The 26097-nt window shown below is 39.2% G+C and overlaps 1 protein-coding gene across 6 annotated transcripts in view; it reads right to left on the bottom strand.

The window, feature by feature from the left end:
* Window positions 1-26097, bottom strand: part of NR1H4 (nuclear receptor subfamily 1 group H member 4) — an 87232-nt gene that overhangs the window by 1580 nt on the left and 59555 nt on the right. For all 6 annotated transcript variants that reach the window (XM_037996651.2, XM_037996652.2, XM_008004373.3 and 3 more), the window contains 5 exons: window positions 25938-26071; window positions 24374-24472; window positions 23945-24044; window positions 20156-20302; window positions 841-954 (listed from right to left, as the gene is read on the bottom strand). In XM_037996651.2, coding sequence (XP_037852579.1) covers window positions 841-954; window positions 20156-20302; window positions 23945-24044; window positions 24374-24472; window positions 25938-26071 — 594 coding nt within the window. The remainder of the gene's footprint in view (window positions 1-840; window positions 955-20155; window positions 20303-23944; window positions 24045-24373; window positions 24473-25937; window positions 26072-26097) is intronic.

The following is a 26097-nucleotide window of genomic DNA, read 5'->3' as shown; positions in this document are numbered from 1 at the left end:
CTCAATATAGTGTATAAAAATGGTCTAAGGCTAGCGTTGTTTTTATGCTTTACAAATCATGAACATGGCATCATTCGACTCCCAAATTATTAAAGTAACCTAAAAATATAGAAAAAAAATATGGAAAGAGGTATTCATTTCAACAACAAAAAAACTGCTGAAAAAAATATTTTCAACAACAAAAAACTGGAAATATCCTGAATATACAAACATGTTGTAAAGATTAAGTAAATGATTGTATATGCATACAATGGAATACGTAGCACATATTACAACTTTACCAATGTAAATTTTTAATGACTTGGGAAATGACTTTTGAAGAAATATAAACTCAGAAAAAAGTTCCCTATTATGTTAAAAAGTATGTAATTTCATTTAGATCCCTGCTCCAATGCCACCCACTTAGAAAAGCCTCCCGTGACCACGAATTAAAACACCATTTTTGTGCCACTCTCTTTCTTTATATTCTCATTACATTTTTTGTAGCATTTACCACCTTCTGAAAAAATATTATTGTTTCTTCATTTATCATCTTTCTCATCCTACCAGAATGCAGGTTGCATGGGAGCTGTGTTTTATTGCATCCCCAGGGTTTAGCACCATGGTTAGTACACAGTAGGTGTTCAATATACATTTATTAAATGATTAAGTGTGATTTTTTAAAAAAGACTGAGAAGAAGTGTACTGAAAGGTTAATAATGGTTCTATTTGGATGGTAGAATTATAGGCCACTTTACTTTTTCTTTATATTTCTGTGTCTTCCAGATTTTTTTCAATAAATGTTATTACTAGTATACTGAAAAAAATGGCATAAAAATTAAAATGTAACATTGAAATTACCTGGAGAGAGGATAACAATCGCTGTAAGCAGAGCATACTCTTCTTGAGTCATTTTCAGTTCCCCAATACTTTTGTAAAAACTAAACATAGGTGTTATATATTCATCAGAGATACCTATGGGGGAAAGTTGCAGTCATAATAAAATTTTTGAGTGACGAAACAGTGTAAAACTAGAAACACATTATCCATATAAACACATGCTAATTTTGCAACTATATGCACACATTCAAATAATGACTGTATATTTATTATTTTTATTATATGTCCAAAGGAAGGACATTGCAAAGACAATCAGTTGACAAAATTCTCAGAACACAGCCAAAGCAATGAGTGTATGTCTAATTTTGGCAGTGTCTTTGTTTCAGTCACTACTGAATAATCAATGATAATGCTGCTGAATTGCCAAAAGAATTTCAAAAACATCATTTTCCAGATGGGATTTAGTGAATCTTTTGAATATGACTATCAATAATTAAGGCAGAGATCACATCTTAAACAACTAACAAAAAATGGTGGTTCTTCAGTCCATAAGTATAAACAGCTTCATTTCTAAATGGGCCAGTGCTTTTATCAAAGGGTTCTGATCTCTTCCTGAAGCACCAAGCCATTACCTACCAAGCCTCAGTACTTGGCTGTTCTCTTCAAACCCAGTATGTCCAAAATCAAAGACACCATGTACTACAGAACTAAGCTCCCCCATGTTTCTCCAAATCCACTTCTTTCCTGGCGTTCCCATTCTTGGTGAGTGGTATCCACACCACCCAACTCCCCAGGCCTGACAACTGAGATTCAGGGACCCAGGCCTGTGACTGCTCCTGCTCACTCTCACCTGATGCTCCCTCTCCTCTTTATTGCACCTGGCATTTACTTAATTTAAGCTTCCAACTCTCTTCATCTGGATTACCGCAGTTGCCTCCTCACTGGCCTTTCTGTCTTTAGTTTGATTCCCTTTGATCCATCCTCTATCCAGGTACTGGAATGACCTTTCTAAAAATCAAATCACACACTTTCTCCCTACTTCTTACAAAAACCATCTAAACCTCCCCATGGCTTTAGACATATAGTTTTAATTTTCTTCCTTTTAACGTAGGAGCCTCTAGGACCTGTACCCTGCCTATCTCACTATTCACAATAAGAAGATTAATAGTAGGAGTAGTCATTATGTATTGCACAATATTTTAAGCATTTAATATACCATAATTCATTTAATAGTTGTAAACCCTATGAGGTAGATACAGAGAGGTTATATAACTAGCCCAAAGACACTCGGCTGAGAGAGGTGGAACTAGGATTCAAACCAAAGCTGGCAGGCTCCAAAGTCCTGACAGTGGCAAGACTAAGCTGCACTCCATCACACTGCATTTCCTCTAGCCACCCTCAGCCACTTGTAGTTCCCTAAACAATTCACATTGCCCAGTTTTTGTACATGTTGTGCTCTCTACTTGAAATATCCCTTTTCTCTTTCATCTAGCTCACTCCTCTTTGTCAGTTAAGACTTCTAACCAGGTGCAGTGGCTTACACCTATAATCCCAACACTTAGGGAGGCCAAGGCTGGAAGATTGCTTGAGCTCAGGAGTTTGATACTTGCCTGGGCAACATGGCAAAACCCCGTCTCTACAAAAACTAAAAGTTAGCTGGGTGCAGTGGCACATGCCAATGGTCCCAGCTACTCAGGAGGCTGAGGTGGGAGGATCACTTGAGCCTGGAGGTTGAGGCTGCAGTAAACTGTGATTGTGCTACTACACTCCAGTCTGTGTGACAGAGTGAGATGCTGTCTCTTTTTTTTTTTTTTTTTGAGACGGAGTCTCGCTCTTGTTGCCCAGACTGGAGTGCAGTGGCGTGATCTTGGCTCACTGCAACCTCCGCACCCTGGGTTCAAGTGATTCTCCTGCCTCAGTCTCCTGAGTAGCTGGGACTACAGGCGTGTGCCACCATGCCCGGCTAGCTTTTTTTTTTTTTTTTTTTTGTATTTTTGGTAGAGACAGGGTTTCACTATATTGGCCAGGCTGATCTTTAACCTCTAACCTTGTGATCTACCCGCCTCAGCATCCCAAAGTGCTGGGATTACAGGTGTGAGCCACCACACCCAGCCGAAGATGCTGTCTCAAAAAAAAAAAAAAAAAAAAAAAAAAAGACTATTAGTGCCACTTCCTGCATTCAATAAGTATTACCTTGGTGCCTGTTCTGTGCATTGCTTTATTCCACAAGAGCCATTGGATGGAGAATCATGGTGACAGAAAAACAAAACAAAACAAAGAAACCTGTGATGTGACTTATGGATTAATTGAGATGAGGATGTTTCCCAGGATTGGTCCAGATGAGAATAGACTGCTCCATTTCTTCCAAACCAGATCCAGAGTTAAAGAGTTTTGGCTGAGCAAATCAGAATAAACTTTGATTCCAGACGCTAAAGAGTACAATTATCATCTAATGGTATACTTACCAGAAAGCCTAAATTCTCACTTTTAGAAGAGTGTCATAAGTGAAATAACTCAGAAACAGAAAATCAAATACCACATGTTCTCACTAAAAAAGGGGTACACATGGACATACAAATGGAAATAACAGACACTGGCAACTCCAAAAGGCGGGAGGGTGAGAGGAAGGTGAGGGTTGAAAGATTACCTATTGGGTACAATGTTCACGATTTGGATGATGGATGCATTCACCAGAAGTCCAAATCACATCGTTACACAATATATCCATGTGAAATAGTTTGGATGCTTGTCACCTCTAAATCTCATATTGAAATGTAATCCCCAGTGTTGGAGGTGGGGCCCTAGTGGAAGGTGTTTGGATCACTGGAGCAGACCCCTCATGAGTGGTTTAGTGCCCTCCGCATGGTAATGAATGAGTTCTTACTTTATTAGTTACTGTGAAATATGAATGTTTAAAAGAGCCTAGTATCTCTCTTTCTCCCTGTCTCACCATGTGACATGCCTGCTCCCCTTTCACCTTCCATCATGAGTAAAAGTTCCCTGGGGCCTACCCAGAAGCTGAGCAGATGCTAGTGTCATGCTTGCACAGCCTGCAGGACCATGAACCAAATAAGTCTCTTTCCTTTGTAAATTACCCAGTCTCAGGTATTCCTTTATAGCAATGCAAAACAGATTAATGCACCATGGAACAAACCTGCACATGCACCTCCTGAATCTAAAGTAAAATTAAAATAAATCAAAATAAAATGAATACAAAAAGAAAAAAAATTACTTCTAACATGCATGGACACAGCTCTCATTTTCTCTATCTTACAGTGATGCAAATGGTAGTAAAAGATCCCGAAGTACGCTAGGATTTCTTCTTTTCAATAATTACACCCATCCTTTCCGTGGATACAGTATTTCATATTTTTCAAATACGTAAACAAATTTGATTCTGTACAAGAATCCTGTGCGGGAAGTACTGATAAGCCAGTATTACTATCCCTATTTCGGACTTGAGAAAGTAAGGTTCAGAGAGGTAAGCTAAGTTTACTAGCATAATAAATGGAAAACCCAAGTCTACATTTTCTGAATCTTGATCCCGCACACATTCCCAAACTACCTTTGATGAAACACATATACATGCCATGAGACAGGTCTCTCAGGCAGCTGTAATCATAGGTAACCTACTTTAAGAAAATCTTAGCTATAAACATTCAGATGAAATAACGGGCAAATAATAAAGGAAGGTGATGAATTATTTTGTACTTTAAAAGAGAGGTGTTTTTGTTTGTTTGTTTGTTTGTTTGTTTTTGAGATGGAGTTTTGCTCTTGTTGCCCAGGCTGGAGTGCAATGGTGTGATCTCAGTTCACTGCAACCTCCACCTCCCGGGTTCAAGCGATTCTCCTGCCTCACCCTCCCAAGTAGTTGGGATTACAGGCATGCACCACCACGCCCAGCTAATTTTGTATTTTTAGTAGAGACAGGGTTTCTCCATGTTAGTCAGGCTGGTCTCAAACTCCCAACCTCATGTGATCCACCCGCATCAGCCTCTCAAAGTGCTGGGATTACAGGCATGAGCCACCGTGCCCATCCTATAAAGAGAATTACATGATTTATTTAATTTTTTGGATTTATTTAATTTTTGAGCACAATAAATGTTTAAATATTTTTTAAAAAACAGTCTTCCCAAATTAAATCCTTGCCCTTTTCCTCTCTGGTCAAAACACCACCCTCTTCTCCCCTTTGACTTTGATTCTTTAATTGACCCCAGTGGACTCTATTAACAACAATGTCTTTGTTGAGCAGTTTGGGGATTACATCATGTGGGACATTGCCCTTTATCCAGCTGTTACAGAATGAACTAAATACCCATGACCCAACTAGATACAACTTAAAGTGCAGAGGATTGGAGAATGTGAGCCTGGAGAATACCAGTCCTGGCTTCCAGCAAACCTAGTGGTTAAGAGGTCATAAGCCAGCTCTGAGTTTGAAACCAAACTCCACGACTTGGTCTTGGGACATTACTTTAACTCCTTAAGCCTTCATTTTCTCATCTGTGAAGTGTTGTCACATGTAATATAATGTGTACTCCATATAACAGTAGTGTTACATGAGATATATAGAGAGTGCTTAGCACAATGCCAGGTTCATAGTAAATCCTCAAAAAATGTCAAGTAGATAATTATAATAGTAGCTATTATTATCATTATTCAAGAGAACTGAATCAACACATTAGTCCATCTTAATCTCAGTTCATCTTAGTCTTAGATTAAACGTGTGAACTTTTGTCTTTACAAAGCCATGTTGGTTTTTAAAAACCAACAAATTCTGCAAATTACTGGGGATAAATACAAACTGGCTGATCGGTGATTTGCCTCAGTATTTTTCCAGGTATTAAAGCTACACTAAGTTCTCTATTTTCTTGGTAAGGTTGTTCTTTATCATCTTCAAAAAAATGTCAATCTTTATGCTTTCTTCAGCATTCAGAGGCTACACTCATCAGTTGTGGTTACCTAAAATAGTAATCTATGACTATGCCATTAAATTAAATAGTACATGAAGATTTGGGGATGATATTCAAGACAGCTGATTTGAAAATATTAAAATTTTTAAAAATTGCTTTGATTACCAAATTTCCTATTTCATTTGCCTTTCTAAATCCCCACACACCCTCCAGAGATGTTGCCTCCATTAGCTATCTAATTACAATTGATAATATGTGGGGAAAATAAGGTTAAACTTTTAAAATGATTATTTCATCTTGTGCATGTTGTAAAAGCCAAGAGTGAATATAGAGAAAATGTAGAAAAGAAATAATGGGAGAGTTAAAAAATAATTTTCCTACAGGATAGATAAATATAAATCTACTTTTGGAATTAGAGTCAACAGTCAGAGTTAACCATGCCAACATAAACAAAGGGCGTGTAAACCAGCAATTTCTAACATGAGAGATGTAACACTAACATCATCCTGAAGGGGACAGCCTTTTCCTGTTTTCCTGCTTCCTTCTTCTTCCTGGAGAACTGTTTAAAATTTGCTTCATTTTTGCTTGAAAGACCAATTAGCTGATTTTTGGTCACAAGGTGGGGCTATTTTCTAACTTAACCGTGAAAGACTTTGCCATGGAAAAGTCTGAAAATGCAAAAATAATTTCATGTTTCTGCTCCTGTTTCTTATTTGTTTTCCCTTTTTGTTAAAAGAGGTCTGTGATTAATAAATTATGTTCAATAATCAGAAATATGCTTTGAGAGAATAACCGTATGATAGAATTAACACTATACTGCTTTAGGTATTTTAAATGTTAAAAGTCTTTTATTTCCTAATTAGCTTTCTAGTCGTAATTGGGAACAAAAACTAAGCAGGTGTGTGTGTGTGGGGGTGTGTGTGTGTGTGTGTGTGTTATTTACAAGTATGCGTATTACACAAGACATATATCCTGGCATCTTAAATACCTCTATATGATTTATTCTGATGACGTCCTCAAGATGGACTAAGCATCTGGTTAAAAATGATACTAATTCCTTAAAACCATGCAACTTGAAACTTTTCTAGAAATGACATCACCCCATAGCACAGAGGTCAAGGTATAAACCGCTGGCATGGCACACAAGGCTACATCTGCCTTCTGCTTTCCTTTCAAACTAATCTCCCAGCAGCCCAATAGTTTCCCTAGGAACTAATGACACAGATTCATCTAAGGCTCCTAAAGCTGACTCAGCTTGCTGCCTACACAGGCTCCCTTCCCCCTCCCTGCCCCATGGCCATACGCTATGGTAGAGGCAAATCCCAGCTCCAGCCCAAGATCCAGCCACTGTTGGTCTCATTTCCCACATCAGAGGTTGGTGTAGTTAGGAATAGCAGTGAAATTTGGGCCGATGAGGCTAAAGGGGAGTCTACTGGGAAGTTCCTAAGAAAGATTTCCATACTGAGGAAGAGAGCATTTCTTTTTCCTTTGACTGGTGGTGTGCCTGGACATAGTGCCTGGAACTGCTTTGGCCGTTAGATGACCAGGAGGAGAACCAGCCTGTGGGGAAGGCCAATACGCCAAGGACAGTGAAGCAGAAAGATGAGAAGGATCTGTGTTTCCAATGGTGGGTTCTGCTCCTAAATTAACCAATTCTGCTGTCACTCTTTCTCTGGGTTTCTTGTTTGAGTTAAGACATTTTCTTACTTTTTTAGGCCATGATGGGTTTATTTTCTGTAGCTATCAGCCAAGAGCATTCTGACAGCTCCCCTAACAAGTGAGATACACTTTTTACGTCTTCATGCTTTTTCCTGAAATACAAGGCAGGATCCTTGTTAGACTAAGGCACCCCATCCATGTTTCAAGGCCAAGTTCAAATTTTGCTTCCTCTATGGAGCTTTCCCTGTCACAGAGAAGCAGAACTCGTTACTTTCTTGTCTAGTTTCAATTCTATTGCAACTTATCACAATTCGCATCTCTCCTTTTCACTGGAGTGTGAAATACTATACACATTTTATAAGAGTGGGAATCAGTTACTATATCTCCAGTGCCTGCCATGCTGCCTGACTCATAAAGGGTGCTTCATAGATGTTTTGTTTTTTTTATGACAGACTCTGACTCTGTTACCAGGCTGGAGTGCAGTGGCACAATCATAGCCCACTGCAGGCTCAGACTCCTGGGGAGCTCAAGCAATTCTCCTGCGTAGCTCAAGCAATTCTCCTGCCTCAGTCTCGAGTAGCTAGGACTACAGGTGTGCACCACCACATCCAGATATTTTATTTTTTGTAGAGACAGGGACTTGCTATGTTTTCCAGTCTGGTCTTGAACTCCTGGTCTCAAGCAATCCTCCCACCTCGGCCTCCTTAAATGTTGGGATTATGGGAGTGAGTAATTGTGACTGGCCAGATATTTCTTATTCATGTCTGCATCTCTAATAATTAGCATCCTTCTGAAGACATACTAGAAGATTAATAAATGCATATTAAATCAGGCAGTAGTATGTTTTGGTAGTCCTTTACGATGAAGGTGACATAGTTGTGAGATATGATGGGGACAAGGGATGCCATTAAGACAATGGACATATTCTTGTGGTGCTAAGAGATTGGACTATGTCCTCTATTTCAACTGCTAAACTTTCCCCCAGGGAGTCATTTGTGCCATACTTTTGGCCCTAAGTAAAGAGCTGCCATTAAACTAGCCATTCAAAAAAGAATTACTTTAAACATAAAATATTTAATTTAAAATATATAATAAATGATATACTTCCCATTAGTCCTAGTGGCTAAAAACTATCCAGCCTAATTAGGTCTCACCAGGGCTTAGGAGTTACCAGAGTTTGGACTGTCGAGTTCCAGATTCAACTCAACAAAATTCACCAATATTTATATTCCTGCTATGTGTCAGGCACCATATTAGTGCTGGGAATCTGGGAATATGAAGTCCTCAGGCAGTTAACAGGTTAATGGAAGAAGTAGACACAGTCAGCTCTTTGTGGGTTCTGTATCCATGGATTCAACCAACCACAGATCAAAAATATTTGGGAAAAGTATTGCAACTGTAATGAACATGTACAGACTTTTTTTCTTGTCATTATTCCCTAAACAATACAGTGAAACAGTTATTTACATACCGTTTACATTGTTTTTGGTATTATAAGTAATCTGGAGGTGATTTAGAGTATACAACAGGATGTACATAGGTTATATACAAAGGTTTTATATCAGGGACTTGAGCAGCCATTAACTGGTATCCAAGAGAGATCTTGGAATCAGTCCTCCGTGGATATCAAGGGGCCACTTGATATAAATAAATACATAATATCTAAAACTGAGCAAGTACAAAAAGCTTGGGAAATACAGCTGAGGAACAATGGATTCTGCCCAGGGGCAATGGAAATATCCTCACTTGTATTTCTTTAATGTTTCCTCTTAATCCAAGGAAGGTTTCTTCCTATAATTTGAGTCCTAAATTTGCCCATGCAAAAGTTATCATGTGACCACTTTCAAAAGCAAAAGTAGAGGTGTTAAGATTTCTAAATTTTAACTTAAGCATTTATCCTTCTTATAAATATTCTATCATTTGTTTCTTTACATTTCCAACCCTTCTCAAAGACAGTATCTGAACTGATAATCAGCTTAGATTTGCATCTTTGGAAAATGCAGTTCTGGTAACTGTTTTCATTTTGTGTAAGCCGAAAAGGCTAAAGCAGTGAAATCATATCACAAAAATAAGCACAGTATACTTTAGTATGGTACTACTAAGGGCTACAACTTCATCACTCTAACAAGATTATCTCCTTTCTCTGACTTCATTGTCTATTCATTTGATCACTGACTTAAAGCAATTTGAAATTGCTAACTGCTACTTATACTTTATCCCTCAACCAAAGGGCAGAAGCCATGTTTTACTTTATGTTCCCTGCTAGCAGAAAACTGGGCAAATATTAGGCCTTGGTGAGTGACAGATGCCACATATAGAAAGAGAGCTGGGCTGTGAGTTAGAACACCCGCCTTCATTTCCTCACATGCTTTTGATTAGTTGTATGACCTTGGGCAGGTCATCTTGCCTCTCTAAGCCCATTTCTGCATCTATAAAATAGGAGTGTAACACTCACCTAGTAAGGGTCATTGGGAGCAGCACTAACAGGATGATGCATGTGAAAACAAAACATTGCAAAACATGAGATATATTGTCATACTGGTAAATTCTTACGGAATTGAATATTTTATTTATGTCTCTTGTGGGGATGGAAAAAGGCCCAAAACTACTATAAATGTCAGGGGTTATTTATATTTGAAGTGAACAGAACAAATTGCTTTGATTTCTGAGAGGTTATTGCTAATTTCCTTAATGTTAAAAATGTAAACTTGCCCCAGGTGCGGTGGCTCACACCTGTAATCCCAGCACTTTGGTAGGCCGAGGCGGAAAGATCACCTGAGCTTAGGAGTTTAAGACCAGCCTGGCCAACATGGTGAAACCCATCTCTACTAAAAATACAAAAAAATCAACCGGACATGTTGGCCGTCGCCTGTAATCCCAGCTTCTCAGGAGGCTGAGGCTGGAGAATTGCCTGAACCCAGGAGGCGGCGGTTGCAGTGAGCCCAGATCGTGCCATTGCACTCCAACCTGGGCGATAAGAACAAAATTTTGTCTCAAAAAAAAAACAAAACAAAATATAACCTCATTCAGTGTTAGAAAACCTATTTCAGTCCTACAATATTTTATATACTATGATTATTCTTATTTTTATTAACAATTCCAACTTAAACACCTAGTTTGTAAGTAATGGTACATTAGCAATAAAATCAATGATGCACTAGAATTGTATAGAAACGACTCAAGCACAAATTATATCAGATATGTTCTAAAGCCTCAATTAACATAAATAAACACTCTAACTCTCATTAAAAGCATCTCAGAGACAGTTATCTTTGTGTATATGATTGGAATTTAATAATAGCAAACAAAAGAGTATGAATTTGAAGAACAAGAAAAGAAATTTCACATCATATTCTTTAAAGAGTTCCGTAGGCATAAACAGAGTAACTTTGAGTCGTTATGTTACTTTGGAATTAAATGTACAATAGAAATAAGAATGAATTGTATTAGCATAATAAGAAGTTAGTCTGAAAGGTCATCTTGCAAGATCAGGTTTTTATGTGTCGTGTGGAAGAGGCAATGTTCTGAAAATCCACTGGGAGAAGGAAATTCATAAATATTAATAAATTAAAACATTATACATAATAAAATATTCAGCAGCATGTGAGTTTGGATGCTTTTTATTGTCACAATATACGGTTGATATTTGGAGAAAGTATCTTATTATAAACTAGAAACATGCATATTTATTTACACAGATCATATTCTGGAAAACTTCATTCTTGAGCTTTTCTGAAACTTGAAGTATCACAAGTTCTGAAACTTATGAAATTACAAGCAAGGTTTTTTCTTTTTGATTATATGTATTCTAACCAGCAAGACCCTCATCATGTCTTACCTAGTTATTGCATTAGTAGTTCTCTTTACAGGTCTCTTGTCTCGAGGTGTGATGAAGAAGTTGAGTTCTTGCCAATGGAATGCCAGTAGAAGTTACGTGTAACACTTCAGGATTATTCACTTACAGGGAGGGTGTGCCATTCTTTTTCCCTTTTGCTCTCCCTACTTGCTGGAATGTGTTTTTGTTTGTTTATTTGTTTGCTTGTTTTTGAGACGGAGTCTCACTCTGTTGCCCAGGCTGGAGTGCAGTGGCGCTATCTCTGCTCATTACAACCTCTGCCTCCCAGGTTCAACCGATTCTCCTGCCTCAGCCTTCGGAGTAGCTGGGACTACAGGCACATGCCACCACACCCGGCTAATTTTTTGTATTTTTAGTAGGGATGAGGTTTCGCTGTGTTAGCCAGGATGGTCTCAATTTTGTGACCTCGTGATCCACCCACCTTGGCCTCCCAAAGTGCTGGGATTACAGGCGTGAGCCACCATGCCTGGCTTGGAATGTGTTTTTACGAAAATGGTGGGGAGCCATATTGGACCATGCAGATGAAGTCAGCTCTCTGTGGACGGATGAGCATGACATCCATCTGTATGGATAGAACTATGACAGAGGGACACTATGAAGATTCCCTATCAGTCCCATTCTCCTCATGCCCAGACTATTATAAGATTAAAAATACATTTCCATGTTGTTTAAGCCCTCTTTATTTTTTGTCTCTGTTACAGCAGCCAAACCTCTAACTTAAATTATGCATGAAATCTATTGTGATTAATTCTTTTCATATATATTACCCCTAGAAGATGAAATCCTTGAGGATTATGACTTCATCTTATTCATCTTTGTACCACCAGTGTACTTATCCCATAGAAGTACTCAGTAAAGGCTTGTTAAAAAAAAAAATAAGTAAACAGATACAGGTCCTAGTAGAAATGATCTTCCATTGCTACTGGACAGTTGCCCTAGTGGTAGAGTCAAATGAAAATGATAAGATTCAAAGCTGACTAAGGATCTCATCAAGTGAGAGGGGGTGGCTAATGAGCCACCACACTGAGAAATATGAGAAGATATTGTGATGAGAGATGACATGACTCAGAAAGGCTTGCCTGTTCTGAAGGTTTAGGGGATGTAAATCATCTTTACAATTGATCATCAGAGGGTTTTTTGTTCTTTTTCTTTTCTTTTTTTTCTTTTCTTTTCTTTTTTCTTTTTATCTTTTTTGCTTTTTTTTCAGAAGGAGTCTCACTCTGTCGCCCAGGCTGGAGTGCAGTGGTGCGATCTTGGCTCACTGCAAGCTCCGCCTCCGGGGTTTACGCGGTTCTCCTGCCTCGGCCTCCCAGGTAGCTGGGACTACAGGCACCCGCCACCACGTCTGGCTATTTTTTTTTTTTTTTTTTTGTATTTTTAGTAGAGATGGGGTTTCACCGTGTTAGCCAGGATGGTCTCGATCTTCTGACCTCGTGATTCGCCCGCCTCAGCTTCCCAAAGTGCTGGGATTACAGGTGTGAGCCACCGTGCCCGGCCCATCAGAAATATTCTTCAGGCAAAAAACAAGTGTTTATAAAGTGCTTAATTTAATAAAAAGGAATAGGGCCGGGCTCGGTGGCTCACACCTGTAATCCCAGAACTTTGGGAGGCCAAGGCAGGCGGATCACGATGCCAGGAGATCGAGACCATCCTGGCTAACACGGTGAAACCCTGTCTCTACTAAAAATACAAAAAATTAGCCAGGCGTGGGTGGGCGGTGGGGAGGCCTGTAGTCCCAGCTACTCGGGAGGCTGAGGCAGGAGAATCACTTGAAACTGGGAGGTGGAGTTTGCAGTGAGCCGACATCGCAGTCACTGCACTCCAGTCTGGGCGACAGAGTGAGACTCTGTCTCAAAATAAATAAATAAATAAAATAAAATAAAAAGAGGAATAAGACAATTGTTTCTGCCGGAGGTAGCTGATTTGTGGCAGAGAGGCTCCAGCAATATGTGGTAGCCAGAAATCATGGGAGCCCCAAGGTGTAACCTGCCTGACTTTGGTTTTTGAAGCTTTTGTGTCTTCATGGCTAGAACCACACCACTTGCCTCAACAGGTTCAATTCTGGCCCTGACTCAGAAAACTTTGAGGAACTCTGTGAAGTTGTGCATACCACTTCAGGATTATTCCTTTAAAGGGAGGGTGTACCACTCTTTTTCCCCTTTGCCCTCCCCACTTGCTGGAATGTTACCAAAATGGTAGGGAGTCACATTGGATCATGTGGATGAAGTCAACTCTCAGAAAACCCTGGGGAGCTCTGTGTGCACCTAATTCTAGGAACTTGGCTCTGGCTTTGTTTCTTGTGACAATCCCTGTCTTGACATATTGACTAAGCTTGGGGAGTTCATCTTTCTCTAAGCTTGATCACATTTCCTTGAAGCTGGGGTTTGACCACATATCCTTGAGCCCCAACTCCTATGGCATGTTCTTGAAAGATACATTTTCTCAACAAAGTTATCGTCGAGAACGAGTAGGAAGAAGTGTTGGAAATTTGAAGAGAGAGAAGGTACAAGACAATTTTCCATAGGAATAAGAGTGAATTGACTAGGGAAAAGGGATACATGGAAAGTACTGAAGTCCACTTGAAGTGTTTGATCACTAACTTTGGGTAAGCCAGTCATACTGTTTCAGTTCTCAGGCTCAAGCACAGAGTAGGTAAAGAGTTGTACTCATCAGCCAGAGGGTTTTCTTAGGTGAAAGAAAGACAAAGAGTTGAGGATATCTGGTGAATGATCCAAGGAAATGATCATATTGATGAACCACGAACCCTAAGACAAGTACTGAGGAAAATGTGGTCAGGCAAAAGGGAGTAGAGTCAATGGCTGGAGGGTTAGTGGATGCAAGGTCAACAAATGGATTTTTATTTTTTGTTTGTTTGTTTGTTTTTTGAGACAGAGTCTCACTCTGTCACCCAGGCTAGAGTGCAGTGGCACGATCTTGGCTCACTGCTGCTTTCACCTCCTGGGTTCAAGCAATTCTCCTGCCTCAGCCTCCCAAGTAGCTAGGATTACAGGCGCCTGCCACCACGCCAGGCTAATATTTTGTATTTTTAATAGAGACAGGGTTTCACTATGTTGGCCAAGCTGGTCTTGAACTCCTGACCTCGTGATCCACCCACCTCAGCCTCCCAAAGTGCTGGGATTACAAGTGTGAGCCACCGCACCCAGCAATGGACATTGTTTTGGAACAAAGAATCCCTAGCGTCAGGGTACCGGAAGGTGGCAAGCTGGAAAGTTAGAGGGTAATATCAGAGGGAACGGATACTTGGGACTGATATTTTGTTACTGGGATTAACAGGGTCTAGGTCTGGCATAGAATTGGTAATATCTACCTCAAAGTGCTACAACGAGCAAACAATATTTTTCGTGTAGCAGAATGTCAGCCATGGAGATGGCCCACTCAGATCACCCTTAAAGACAGCCCACAGTAAGCAGTATGGCTGGCTGATAGCCTTCAGATGCCATCCTGTGAGTGCTGAGGACACACTTTGACCAGTCTTGTCTCAACTGGTGACTGAGCATAGTGGGGGTGTTAGTGCTGGCCCATTCAGTGGGCAGCTCAGACTAGGTCCCTCTTCAATGGCCTAGCTGAGACTTTCTCAGGACTGTGCTGTGATCTGATCTGATGCTCTTCATGCCCAATCATGCCTTCCTGCTCCCCCTTCACAGCTGTCAGATCAGCATGGTGGTGTAGAGTCTCCTGGACTCCACCTGCTTCCTCCCCCTTTATTCTTCAGAGGCATTTCCCCCAATTAACTTCTGACACATTTAGTCCCATGTTGATATCTGCTTCCTGTAGGACCCAAAGCTCACACAAACACTGAGAATACAGCCAGACACACAGTAGGTGCTGAATAATTGTTACCTTTCTGGTGCTATAATTAATAGATCCAAACATTATGCATATATGCCCTTCGCCTTTTTTTTTTTTTTTTTTTTGACAAGGTCTTACTCTGTCACCCAGGCTGGAGTACAGTGGCACAATCTCAGCTCACTGCAACCTCCACCTCCTGGGCTCCAGCGACCCTCCCACCTCAGCCTCTCAACTCGCTGGGATTACAGACCCGTGCCACCATGCCCAGCTAATTTTTAAAATTTTTTGTAAAATTGGGGTGTCGCTCTGTGGCCCAGGCTGGTCTCAAATTCCTGAGCTCAAGCAATCTTCCTGCCTTGGCCTCCTGAAGTGCTGGGATTATAGGTGTGAGCCAGCATGCTCAGCCTTATACATGCCTTTCTATAAGCATAATTTTCCTCTTAGTAGTCTTGTCAACTTTTTGGAAAACTATTTTTCCCCTTTTAGCTGACCCACAGTGGAAGGGATTTTCCCTACCTCAGGCTGGGGAAGGAATCTGGTACTAACCCCGTAGCCATCATGGAAATGGCAGCATCTGACTTGGCTCAGGACCCAGGAGATCTGATGGAGCCAGACGAAGATTTTTTTTTTTTTTTTTTAAGGAAGCTGAGCATTCAGGAGAGAAAAAGAGACAGGGAAAGAAAGATAGTAACAACCACTGGATAATTCTCCTGCAGATGCCCTCTCATTAAAACATTTCCATTCATATGGCAGACATTGCACCTCTCTTTTTCATTGTCTGGCAACTGAATCAACTTTAAATGACTCATCTTTGAGGAGGAGGAGGAGAGAGAACACAACAGAATTTCCATATCCAAACTGTCTTTTTCCTTTTCTTACACTCAAATGCAAAAGAGATATCTGTTCCCCAAATTAACTACAATAGGCAAGGTTTAGAAGAATGTTTAACCAACTTTTTGTTGGTTACTTGTCAGCTTTGGACATTAACAACTCTGATATTCAGGGAAACAACCATCTGGAAAGTAAATAAACAGACCAGTTTTATAGCTCTGAACACACCTTCATTCATTTTTTTCATTTGTTCCACAGAATTCTGTTGGGCACCCACTCTGAGCCAGGCATGTGCTAGGTGCCTGGGATAAAATACTGACTCAAAAAGAAGAAAACCCTGTCTTATTAAGTTTTTATTATCAAACTTCAGGCAAGACTGCAGAATAAATATTAAAGTTAAACATGATTTCAAAGAGATCAAATTGGTTATGAGGTCTATTTCAACAGTTTTAAAAAAATGGGGCATGCAGCTAATAGGTAGCGGAGCCCATATTCAATCCAGGTTCCATAGTCAGTATCCTTAATCATCACTCTCTCGATGAATAAACCAAACACACATTTGCTAGAGTAGAGAGAGTAGAGACCTGTCAGTAAAATGCATAAATTTTGTCATGAGTCATCATTCCTTTTTATTTTATTAGTTTTGTAAGAATTAGATTTTACTGATGGATTTTCTTTTCTTTTCTTTTTCTTTTTTTCTTTTTTCTTTTTTGTTTTTGAGACGGAGTCTTGCTCTGTCCCCCAGGCTGGAGTACCATGGTGCAATCTCGGCTCACTGTAAGCTCCACCTCCCAGGTTCACGCCATTCTCCTGCCTCAGCCTCCTGAGTAGCTGGGACTACAGGGCCCGCCACCACGCCCAGCTAATTTTTTGTATTTTTAGTAGAGATGGGGTTTCACTGTTTTAGCCAGGATGGTTTCAATCTCCTGACCTCGTGATCCACCCGCCTTGGCCTCCCAAAGTGCTGAGATTACAGGCGTGAGCCACCCTGCTCGGCTGACTGGGATTTTCTTAAAGAGAGCACTGGCACAGTCCATGGAAGCCAGAATCAAATAAATGACAAAGCTAAGCTGCTGAGGCCTTGCCCATCACAGGTTGAAGCCACTATAATTTTCTGCATAAAGAGAACCACCGGTGTATGTTCAATAGTCTAAAACAACAATTATATCCATACATGTGAAAATTCAGCCTGTTCTTTAATTCTTTCCTAAGTTGAACTGTCAGTTACTGATTGTGGCTTTAAAATCAGGATACTTCAGTAGCTGGCCTAGTGACTAGCTAAACCACCCATCAGGAAAATTGAATTAGTTAAGAGAAGAAAAGCAGTAAGACTTGTAGAACTGAATGGTGCCTTGCAGGTTACCTGATTCAACCTTTTCCCCTTAGCCTGGACACACACACACACACATACACACACACACACACACACACACACAGAGAGAGAGAGAGAGAGAGAGAGAGAGAGAGACACACACACACACAACAGTCCAGGACCAAAATCCATGTTTCTTGACAACATAATGTCTTTCGAAAGTTGATAAGCTGCAAAGATATATCTCCCAGATCCTTTCTCTTCTCTCCATTTCTCCTGACAGCAAGCGTCACATCTTTGAGACATCTTGCCTCCTAAGAGGTGACTTCTGCACTGGCTTACCCTAACACTGCTAGAAAATTTGTAAAGCTTGATTTTGACATTTTCCCTCCTCTGCTCAAAAATCTTCCATGTCTCCTATTACTTGGGAAATGACAAAATAATTATCCCGGCATCCAAGGCCCTCAATCATCTGATTCTATCTTTTTTTCCTTTCTATTTCCCTTTAATGTAACTCTTAATCCAGTCAGCTCAGCTACTCACCCTCCTTTGTGTGCATTCCCTGAGCTTTCTTGCCTCTTTCCCTTTGCTCCTTCTGGTCCTTCTCTCCTGCACCTTGGGTATCCAAATCAAATCTCATTCAAGTCCCAACTCAAATGCTAATAAAACTTTTTAGGAGCTCTGTCAACTAGGAGTCATCATCTCTGTTTTTCTCGTCCATATTTTATCATAATCATGGACAGTTAATCTCTTCCCATTAGACTGTAAGCTTCTTAGGGGAAAGAACATGCTTGATTTCTCTCTTCACTGCCACCGTAGTGCCTTGCCCTTAAATATTTGATAGACTAGTAAATTAATGAATATATTAAGAATAATGCATCTTTTTAAAGTGTGTGGTTTTAAAATCTACCAATGATGCTAGTTACACTTTTTGTTTTTAACTAGGAAAAAACATAATGACTATGGAAATATGTCATTAAAATTAAAAATAATTTTCCATTTAAAAAATTACTTCACTTATATTACAGATGCAGAACTGCCTGAAAACTTTCCCTCTAATCTCTATCCTAAAATATTGGTTTTAAAAGTCTTTAAATTTGCTTTGGTTAATAATAAGACGATAATACCTTAGAAAGAAATGATCTTGAGAAGTCATCTCATTCATTCTCCACTCCCAACCCATATATGAAATCTCTCGGGAAAATAAGAACTCATCCTATCTTAAGGATCTCCTAAGATAAATTGCACAGAATTCCTGGTAATTCATCTCAATGTCTCTTGAGCTTCCCTGTCACAGTGTTACTCCACAATAAGTTAAACACTGAGTAACTTGTGCTATTATCTCAACTCTTGAGAGTTAGTATAGCATAGTGGTTAAGACACAAAACTTCCTTTTTTTGAGACCGAGTCTCACTCTGTTGCCCAGGCTGGAGTGCGGTGGTGCGATCTTGACTCACTGCAACCTCCATCTCCCAGGTTCAAGCAATTCTCCTGCCTCAGCCTCCTGAGTAACAGGGATTACAGTGCTACCACGCCCAGCTAATTTTTTGTATTTTTAGTAGAGACGGGGTTTCACTATGTTGGCTAGGCTGGTCTTGAACTCCTGATCTCAAGTGATCCACCCACCTCTGATTCCCAAAGTTCTGAGATTATAGGCATGAGCCACTGTGCCCATCTGACACAAAGCTTCTGAAGTCAGACTTCCTCTCTGTCATTGGGAAAGTTATTTAACCTTTCTCTGTCTCAGCTTTTTCATCTGCAAAATGGGAATGATAATAGTATTTATTCATAGAATATTTGAGAAGATTAGATGAAATCATATATGTATTTAAAAAAGTGTCTGAAACCGACCATGTGTGGTGGCTCATGCCTTTAATCCTAACACTTTGGGAGGCTGAGGTAGGTGGATCACTTGAGGCCAGGAGTCCAAGACCGGCCTGGCCAACATGGTGAAACCCTGTCTCTACTAAAAATACAAAAATTAGCTGGGTGTGATGGCGTGCACCTGTAGTCCCAGCTACTTGGGAAGCTGAGGCACAAAAAAATCACTTGAACCCAGGAAGGGGAAATTGTGGTGAGCCAAGATCATGCCACTGCATTCCAGCCTAAGCAACAGAGCAAGATTCTGTCTCCAGGAAAAAAAAAAAAAAAAAAAGTAAACTTTGGTCGGGCATGGTAGCTCACACCTGTAATCTCAGCATTTTGGAAGGCCAAGTAAGGCTGATCGTTTGAGACCAGGAGTTTGAGACCAACTTGGGAAACATGGAGAAAACCTGTCTCTACTAAAAATACCAAAATTAGCTGGGTGTGGTGGTACATACCTATAATCCCAGCTACTCGGGAGGCTGAGGCACAAGAATTGCTTGAACCTGGGAAACAGAGGCTGCAGTGAGCTCAGGTCACACCACTACACTCCGGCCTGGGCAAAGAGCAAGACTGTCAAAAAAAAAAAAAAAGAAAAAAGAAAAGAAAAGAGAAAGAATGAAAAAGAAAAGTGTCTGAAACCTAGTAAATGACATATAAATGTTACTATTAAAATGTCTTCTTATTTTATTTTGATACAGATATAAAATAGCTGGATACTTAGTCTTACATACCTGAAGATTTTAAATAAATAATCTTTTTTTTTTTTTTTTTTTTTGGCTGAAGAACCCCAGCTCCTTTGTGCTAGTTTTTAAAAATCAGATGAATTTTCCAATCTTTACAAAAGTCTTCCTTTGGCTCTTCATCTTAGTGCGGTAAAGGGGTAGTTTTGCTACTTTGCTATTACAACAGAGATATTTGAACCAAGCCTCTAGAAGTCTTATCTATTTAACATGTATCTTTTTAGAGTCATTCTTCATGCTAGGCACAACAAGCATATAACATTGCGTAAGATGGGCAAGAGCCCCGCCTTCATGGAGCACACCAATTTTACTCATAGAAACAAACTCTTTTACCATTAGCCAAATCACTTACCACTATTTCGAATTCTTTCTTCCAATAGGTCAGAATGACCAGACGGAAGTTTCTTATTGAAAATCTCAGCTGAACGAAGGAACATAGCTTCAACCGCAGACCCTTTCAGCAAAGCAATCTGGTCTTCATGGTCCAAAGTTTGAAATCCTAGGTAATGATGATAATCAAATTAGTATCAAGGAGTAACAATATTTTATGATAACCATCATTGCCATTGATAAAACATTTTCATCAAGTGATTTTGTAGTTGTTTTACAATTGGGTAGTCTAGTTGAGTCCATTTGTACTCGCCAACAAAATAGAGGCTGTTATCTTCATTGAGCAGAATTTATTGAACAAGCTGGGCAAAGGGAGATGTCAAGTCCAAGCAGATACATATATTATGGCATAGATACACTGATTCAGATGAAGAAACCCTCAGAAACTAGATTCCGGCAGATTTTCTTTGAGCCATTATGTTAGTCACACCTGATGTGACAGGGTCAACTCTGCAGATTGGAAGCATCTACAAGCCAGAAAAAAACTTTATATGCACCCAGAATATTTAGCTAACTCATGAGTCTTTAGTGAAGCTAAAGAATGGGTAGTATTTCCCAAAAGAAGCCAATCAAAGTCAAATTGGTGTATCTGCTCTGAACTCAGTACTGCAACACACAGGGTAGGGAAAAGTCAGAAAAATACGGCAAGAATTGCCAACCTGATGAAATATAACACTGCCTGGAAAATTCAAAGTTGTTATCCGGGCTTATATGGTACAGTCCCAACAGCTTCTCTGCACTCATTTTCTACTCCTTATTCCCCCTACTTTTTGTGTTCCAGCCACACTGGCCCCCTGGCCCTGCTGTGAGCACACAAGCCTCTTTTTGCCTCAGAGATGAATGTTCTTCCCAGATATCTCCAAGCCCCATGCCCCGCTCCCTCCTGCAGTCAAGCCTTTGCTCCAGCATTCCCCAATCTAAAATACACTCCCCACCACTACTAGTATCTCCCTTCTTTATTTTAGTTCATAGAACTTATCACCACCTGACATGATATTATAGATTGATTTGCTTATTTGTTAATTATCTGCCACCTCTACTGGAGTGTAGATTTCTTGGAGGTAGAGGCTTTGTGTTTATTTTCTTTTGTATCCCTGTTTCCTGGCACATAACAGGTACCTAAGAATTATTTGTTTGATAATTGACGGATTGAATGAATGAATGAATGAGAAACAAAACACAAGCTCATGTGCATGCTGGCACATATACTCACATGAATGGAGATAACACCATCAGGGTCTAAATGGCTTAGGAAGAACTAAACAGCAAAGGGAGTATAGAGAAGAGAACAACGCTAAAGACTGAGCCACCATCCTAGAGAATCTAAGAGCTTCTTTGAGGAAAGGGGCCGTGCCTTACTGCTTTCAGGGACTCCAGCACCCTGGACAGTGCCTGGCACAGGGTGTGCTCAATGAATACTGAATATTCATTCCAGTATTTCAGTTCAGTTTTTCACAAAATATCCCTTCAGTATTGGTACTATATCCCTACTATTACTACTTGTAATAATGCTATCTCTGTCATTATTGTCCATTTTTTTTCCTTCTCAAGGGTCTTTTGCCTTTTATTTCCTTCCATATTTTAAATTTTTTCCTTCTGCTTTACTCATTGAACACACACTAATTGTACTCACTCCCTCAGGAATTAGGCTAGGCACTGGGAATTAAGAGATGCTAAGATGTTACTATTGCTTTCAGATAAGCTACCTTCTTATGAATAAGGTTTTTATTTGTCTTTAATTATTTCTTGATTCAAGACCAACTGACCATGTGAACTTACAAAATCTCTTCCCATAAATAACCAAAAACATCTCCCTTGTCCAGTTCTTTCCCCCACAGTTTTTACTCTTATGTCATCCAGTTTTTTATTGATACTGTCTTCCGTTTAATTAGCATATAGTAAATTAAGTTCCTCTTTCATTGTTAATAAAGAAATGACAGCATATTAGTGTTTCAATGATAGTAAGAAATTTCTCCTCACACTTTGTGAGTTTTATGTAGGCTTATGTCTATCTGTGACACATTTAATAAAATAATAGCATAATGATGGCAAAAAGAAGGCAAATTAACATGTTTAATTAACATCCTATATCAGAAGTTATCTTCTGTAATTTAATATTATAGTATTATGCTGCTATACAAGGTATTTATTATACTCTTCCAGACCATGGGATTTCGATACACCAATATTTTCATAAACATTGAAACAACTAAAATCCATTAGCTTGGATAGTATTGATCATGTGGCAAAAAGAATTTGAGGCTAGGATATAAGAAGACTCCAACATTCTAGTTTCTATACTGCCACCATCAGAATGAGTGTGGATAAGTTAAGTCCCTCTCCCTCACCTTACACATACAACTGTTCCTCAAGCCCTATCAGTTTTTGAATCTGTCTTCTTTTTGTTTCTTCTTCTCTTCCCCACTGCTATTGCTTTATTTCAAGCCCTGTTGCCTGGACTTATGTAGTAGCATACTACCTGATCTTCCCTGCCCCCAGGCTGTTTCCATTCAAATTCATCTTACATGAACCTGATTAAGTCATTTCTATATAACAAAAACTTCATCATTTGCCTCCGTTACAAAAACCACCCAAATCTCTTTACTATCCAGGGGATACAGATTAAATTCCTTAGTTAGGCCTTCATCAGTCTGGTACCAACTTACCTTATTGTCTAACCTAGGAGCCCACCACAGACACTATGCTATTACCACACTGAATTTTCTCTCCCATCTCAAATAATCCTATTCTTGTTCATGCCTCAGTGCCTTTTAACAAGCAGATCTCTCGGCCAGGCACGGTGGCTCACTCCTGTAATCCCAGCACTTTGGTCAAGGCAGGCAGGTCACTTGAGGTCAGGAGTTCGAATCCAGCCTGTCCAGTATGGTGAAATCCCATCTCTACTAAAAATACAAAAATTAGCTGGGCGTGGTGGCATGTGCTTGTAGTCCCAGCTACTCAGGAGACTGAGGCAGGAGAATTGCTTCAACTAGGGAAGCAGGGGTTGCGGTGAGCCAAGATCATGCCATTGCACTCCAGCCTGGGCAACAGAGCGAGACTCCGTCTCAAAACAAAACAAAAACAAAAAAACAAGCAGATCTCTCATCTTGGAATGCCGCTTCTTCTCCATGCCAACTGGAAAACTTCTTTTTCTTTTAGACTCAACTCAAATATGATCCTCCCTGAAGTCTCTCCATCTTTCCTAGACACAATTAGCAACCAGTTCCTCTCTGTTCAAACAGCACTTTGTATGTATGTGTATGTATGTGTATTTATTATTATTATTATTATCACCTTTGACCACTCTCCCTGAAGGTAATAGTCAGGCACTTAGTATAGAGTAGGTATCAACAACTGCTTCCTGAAGGAATAAATGGGTGAATGACAACTTTGCAAAGTTTCCATTTTTAATCTACTGATTTCGAAGAGTTATTATACAGTATTTTAAATATCCTTTCTAGTTCTAATATCTTATGTCTATAGTAGTTAGACTTGTTAGTTTAAATCAGATATTAGATGATTTTCATTTTACAAAGAACAGACCTGCCTTTCTCAATGTCACAAGACTATTGCAGAGAATAGCAGTGAAATAAGTACATGTGAAAATACTTGGCAAAGTAATACTGAAAATAGAGTTGATCTGACAGGAATGTTTTGAAAAATAAAACACCGTGTGTAAAACAGGTAATCTAATCTGTGGGCGCATATTTAAACTCTCAATAAATATTAACTTTGATTATTTAAAAAATACCTGGTAGCTTTTTTGTGAATTCTACAAGAACCTGTACATGATTGGTTGCCATTTCCGTTAAAATGAGAAAATTTTCTTCTGCACTGAATTCTTCTTTTAACTAAATTTTAAGAAAAAAAAAAGATTAATAAGTAGATAAGAAAACAATAATATAAAACCATTAGACTAAAGAAAAACTAGATTTAGATGACAAAATTTGAAAACCCATCTTACTGTTTCTCAGATCTTTGGAGGGCAATTATCAAGATAGATGGGAGACTTCTTACTCTTGAATTGTTTAATGTTGCTAAGAGTTTAAAAGTCTAACTGGAATTCTCAGCTGTAATCATTTCAAAGTAACATATTCACATATAAATTATACCTTCAAGGCAGTAAAATCTCCAGGAAATATTAACATTAAACCCACATATTTTCAGATATTATACATACAATTTTATTTGTTATTTCCTGAGGCATCTTCTGTTTGCTATATGAATCCATAATATAATGTAGAAGATTCTGTTGATCTGGGGTGAGTTCAGTTTTCTCCTACACTGGCAAGAAAATAAAAGGTGTTAGGGAAGGTGTGTATAAAGCCTTCTTTCTATATGTGCATTCATCTGGAGGGAATTAATAGCAGAAATTATTTTTTTAAAAAAGCCATAAATACAGCAGGAATTATGAGCTCTAATAGAGTGTATAATTTCTTTCTCTGGGTCCTCGGGCAGGCCATATCACATTTCACTGTATTTTCCCATCTATAAAATATGAATAACAAAATATTCCACTTGTGTATTTCTTAGGAATAAATGGTAGTCTGGATATGAAGACTATTCAGCCCATTCATATTGAAGGTCACTGAAAGTTCAAGCTTTAATTATAACTAATGAAAAGTTCTCACATAGTATGACTACTATGAATACTACATTCATATGGTATTCAACATGAATTCCACTTGGAGAAATCATCTAAGAGTATTCATGTGGAGGAGGGATCAACAAACTGTGGTCCATGGACCAAATCCATTGGATTGTAACACAGCCACACTCATTTGTTTATGTGTTGTCTATGCTACTTTTGCACTAAAATGGTAGAGTTGAGTAGTTGTTGTAGATACTATGTGGGCAAAGCTCTTTAAAGAAAAAAGTTTGTCAACCTCTAAAATAGAGAGTCAATAATCTGGACAATTCAGACCCCAAACATCTCTTTCTCCCTCTACAGCATCTTTTGAAGAGTGTGAATAATTATGTCAACTCTTTGCTTTCTTATACCAAAGTGTTACTGACAAAGCACTATGGCAAAACAATGCTTTCATATAAAATAATTTTTCTTAAATAAATATAAAATTATGTATTTATAAAACTAAATGTGGATAAAGTTTTGTCAACAATGAATAAATATTGAGAAGGGTATGGTTTGGACAATCATAGCTTGTTGGTTTTTCAGCTAATGGCAAAATAAAATTCCATCAAATGTCCTGTGCATTCTCACAATGTGTTTGTCTAAACATCTTGGATGATGTTCCCCTATTTTGTCCTGAGTTGCTCAATGGATTTCTTGAGAAATTTGTGACCTCAGTGTGTAGAACTTTTCTCTATGGGTCCACACATGTGTATTCACCCTGTTTTACTCGTTTATAAGGATTAATCCATAGCCTCTATTGAGACCACATTCTTCCCAGTTTGAGCCTTTCTTCTCAAAAAAAGGGAAAAAATGGTCAATGCTCAGTGGGAAAAAATCCATTTTATACACCAAATCATTCCTGCTGGCAAACACTAGGTAGTAGGACTGGAATGGAGTCAGAGAGAAGGAAAACTTTCACTTTTTAGTTTATGCACTGCTATTATTTGAATGTTTACATCAAAGTATGTATTAGGAATCCATTTTAATGAACAATTGGACTAGAAATTCAGCTGTGCCTGTGGCTTTAATTTGAAAGCCTCCTGGCCAGCTCACTATGTACCTAGAAACTCAGTTCCTGCCAGTCTTGGCAGACACCATTGCATATTATTACCCTGCATGACTTGGTTGTCGAGGTCACTTGTCGCAAGTCACGACCTTGACTGTCTTCATTCATGGTCTGATCTGCATGCTGCTTCACATTTTTTCTCAGTCGCTTAGATTTACACTGAATTTCGGTTAACAAGCCTAAAACAAATAAGCATAGAGACTTC

This window comes from Chlorocebus sabaeus, chromosome 11 (assembly GCF_047675955.1).
Source record: "Chlorocebus sabaeus isolate Y175 chromosome 11, mChlSab1.0.hap1, whole genome shotgun sequence".
Taxonomy (NCBI): domain Eukaryota; kingdom Metazoa; phylum Chordata; class Mammalia; order Primates; family Cercopithecidae; genus Chlorocebus; species Chlorocebus sabaeus.
The sequence above is the reverse complement of the archived record's forward strand: the minus strand, read 5'-3'. Positions and strand labels throughout refer to the sequence as shown.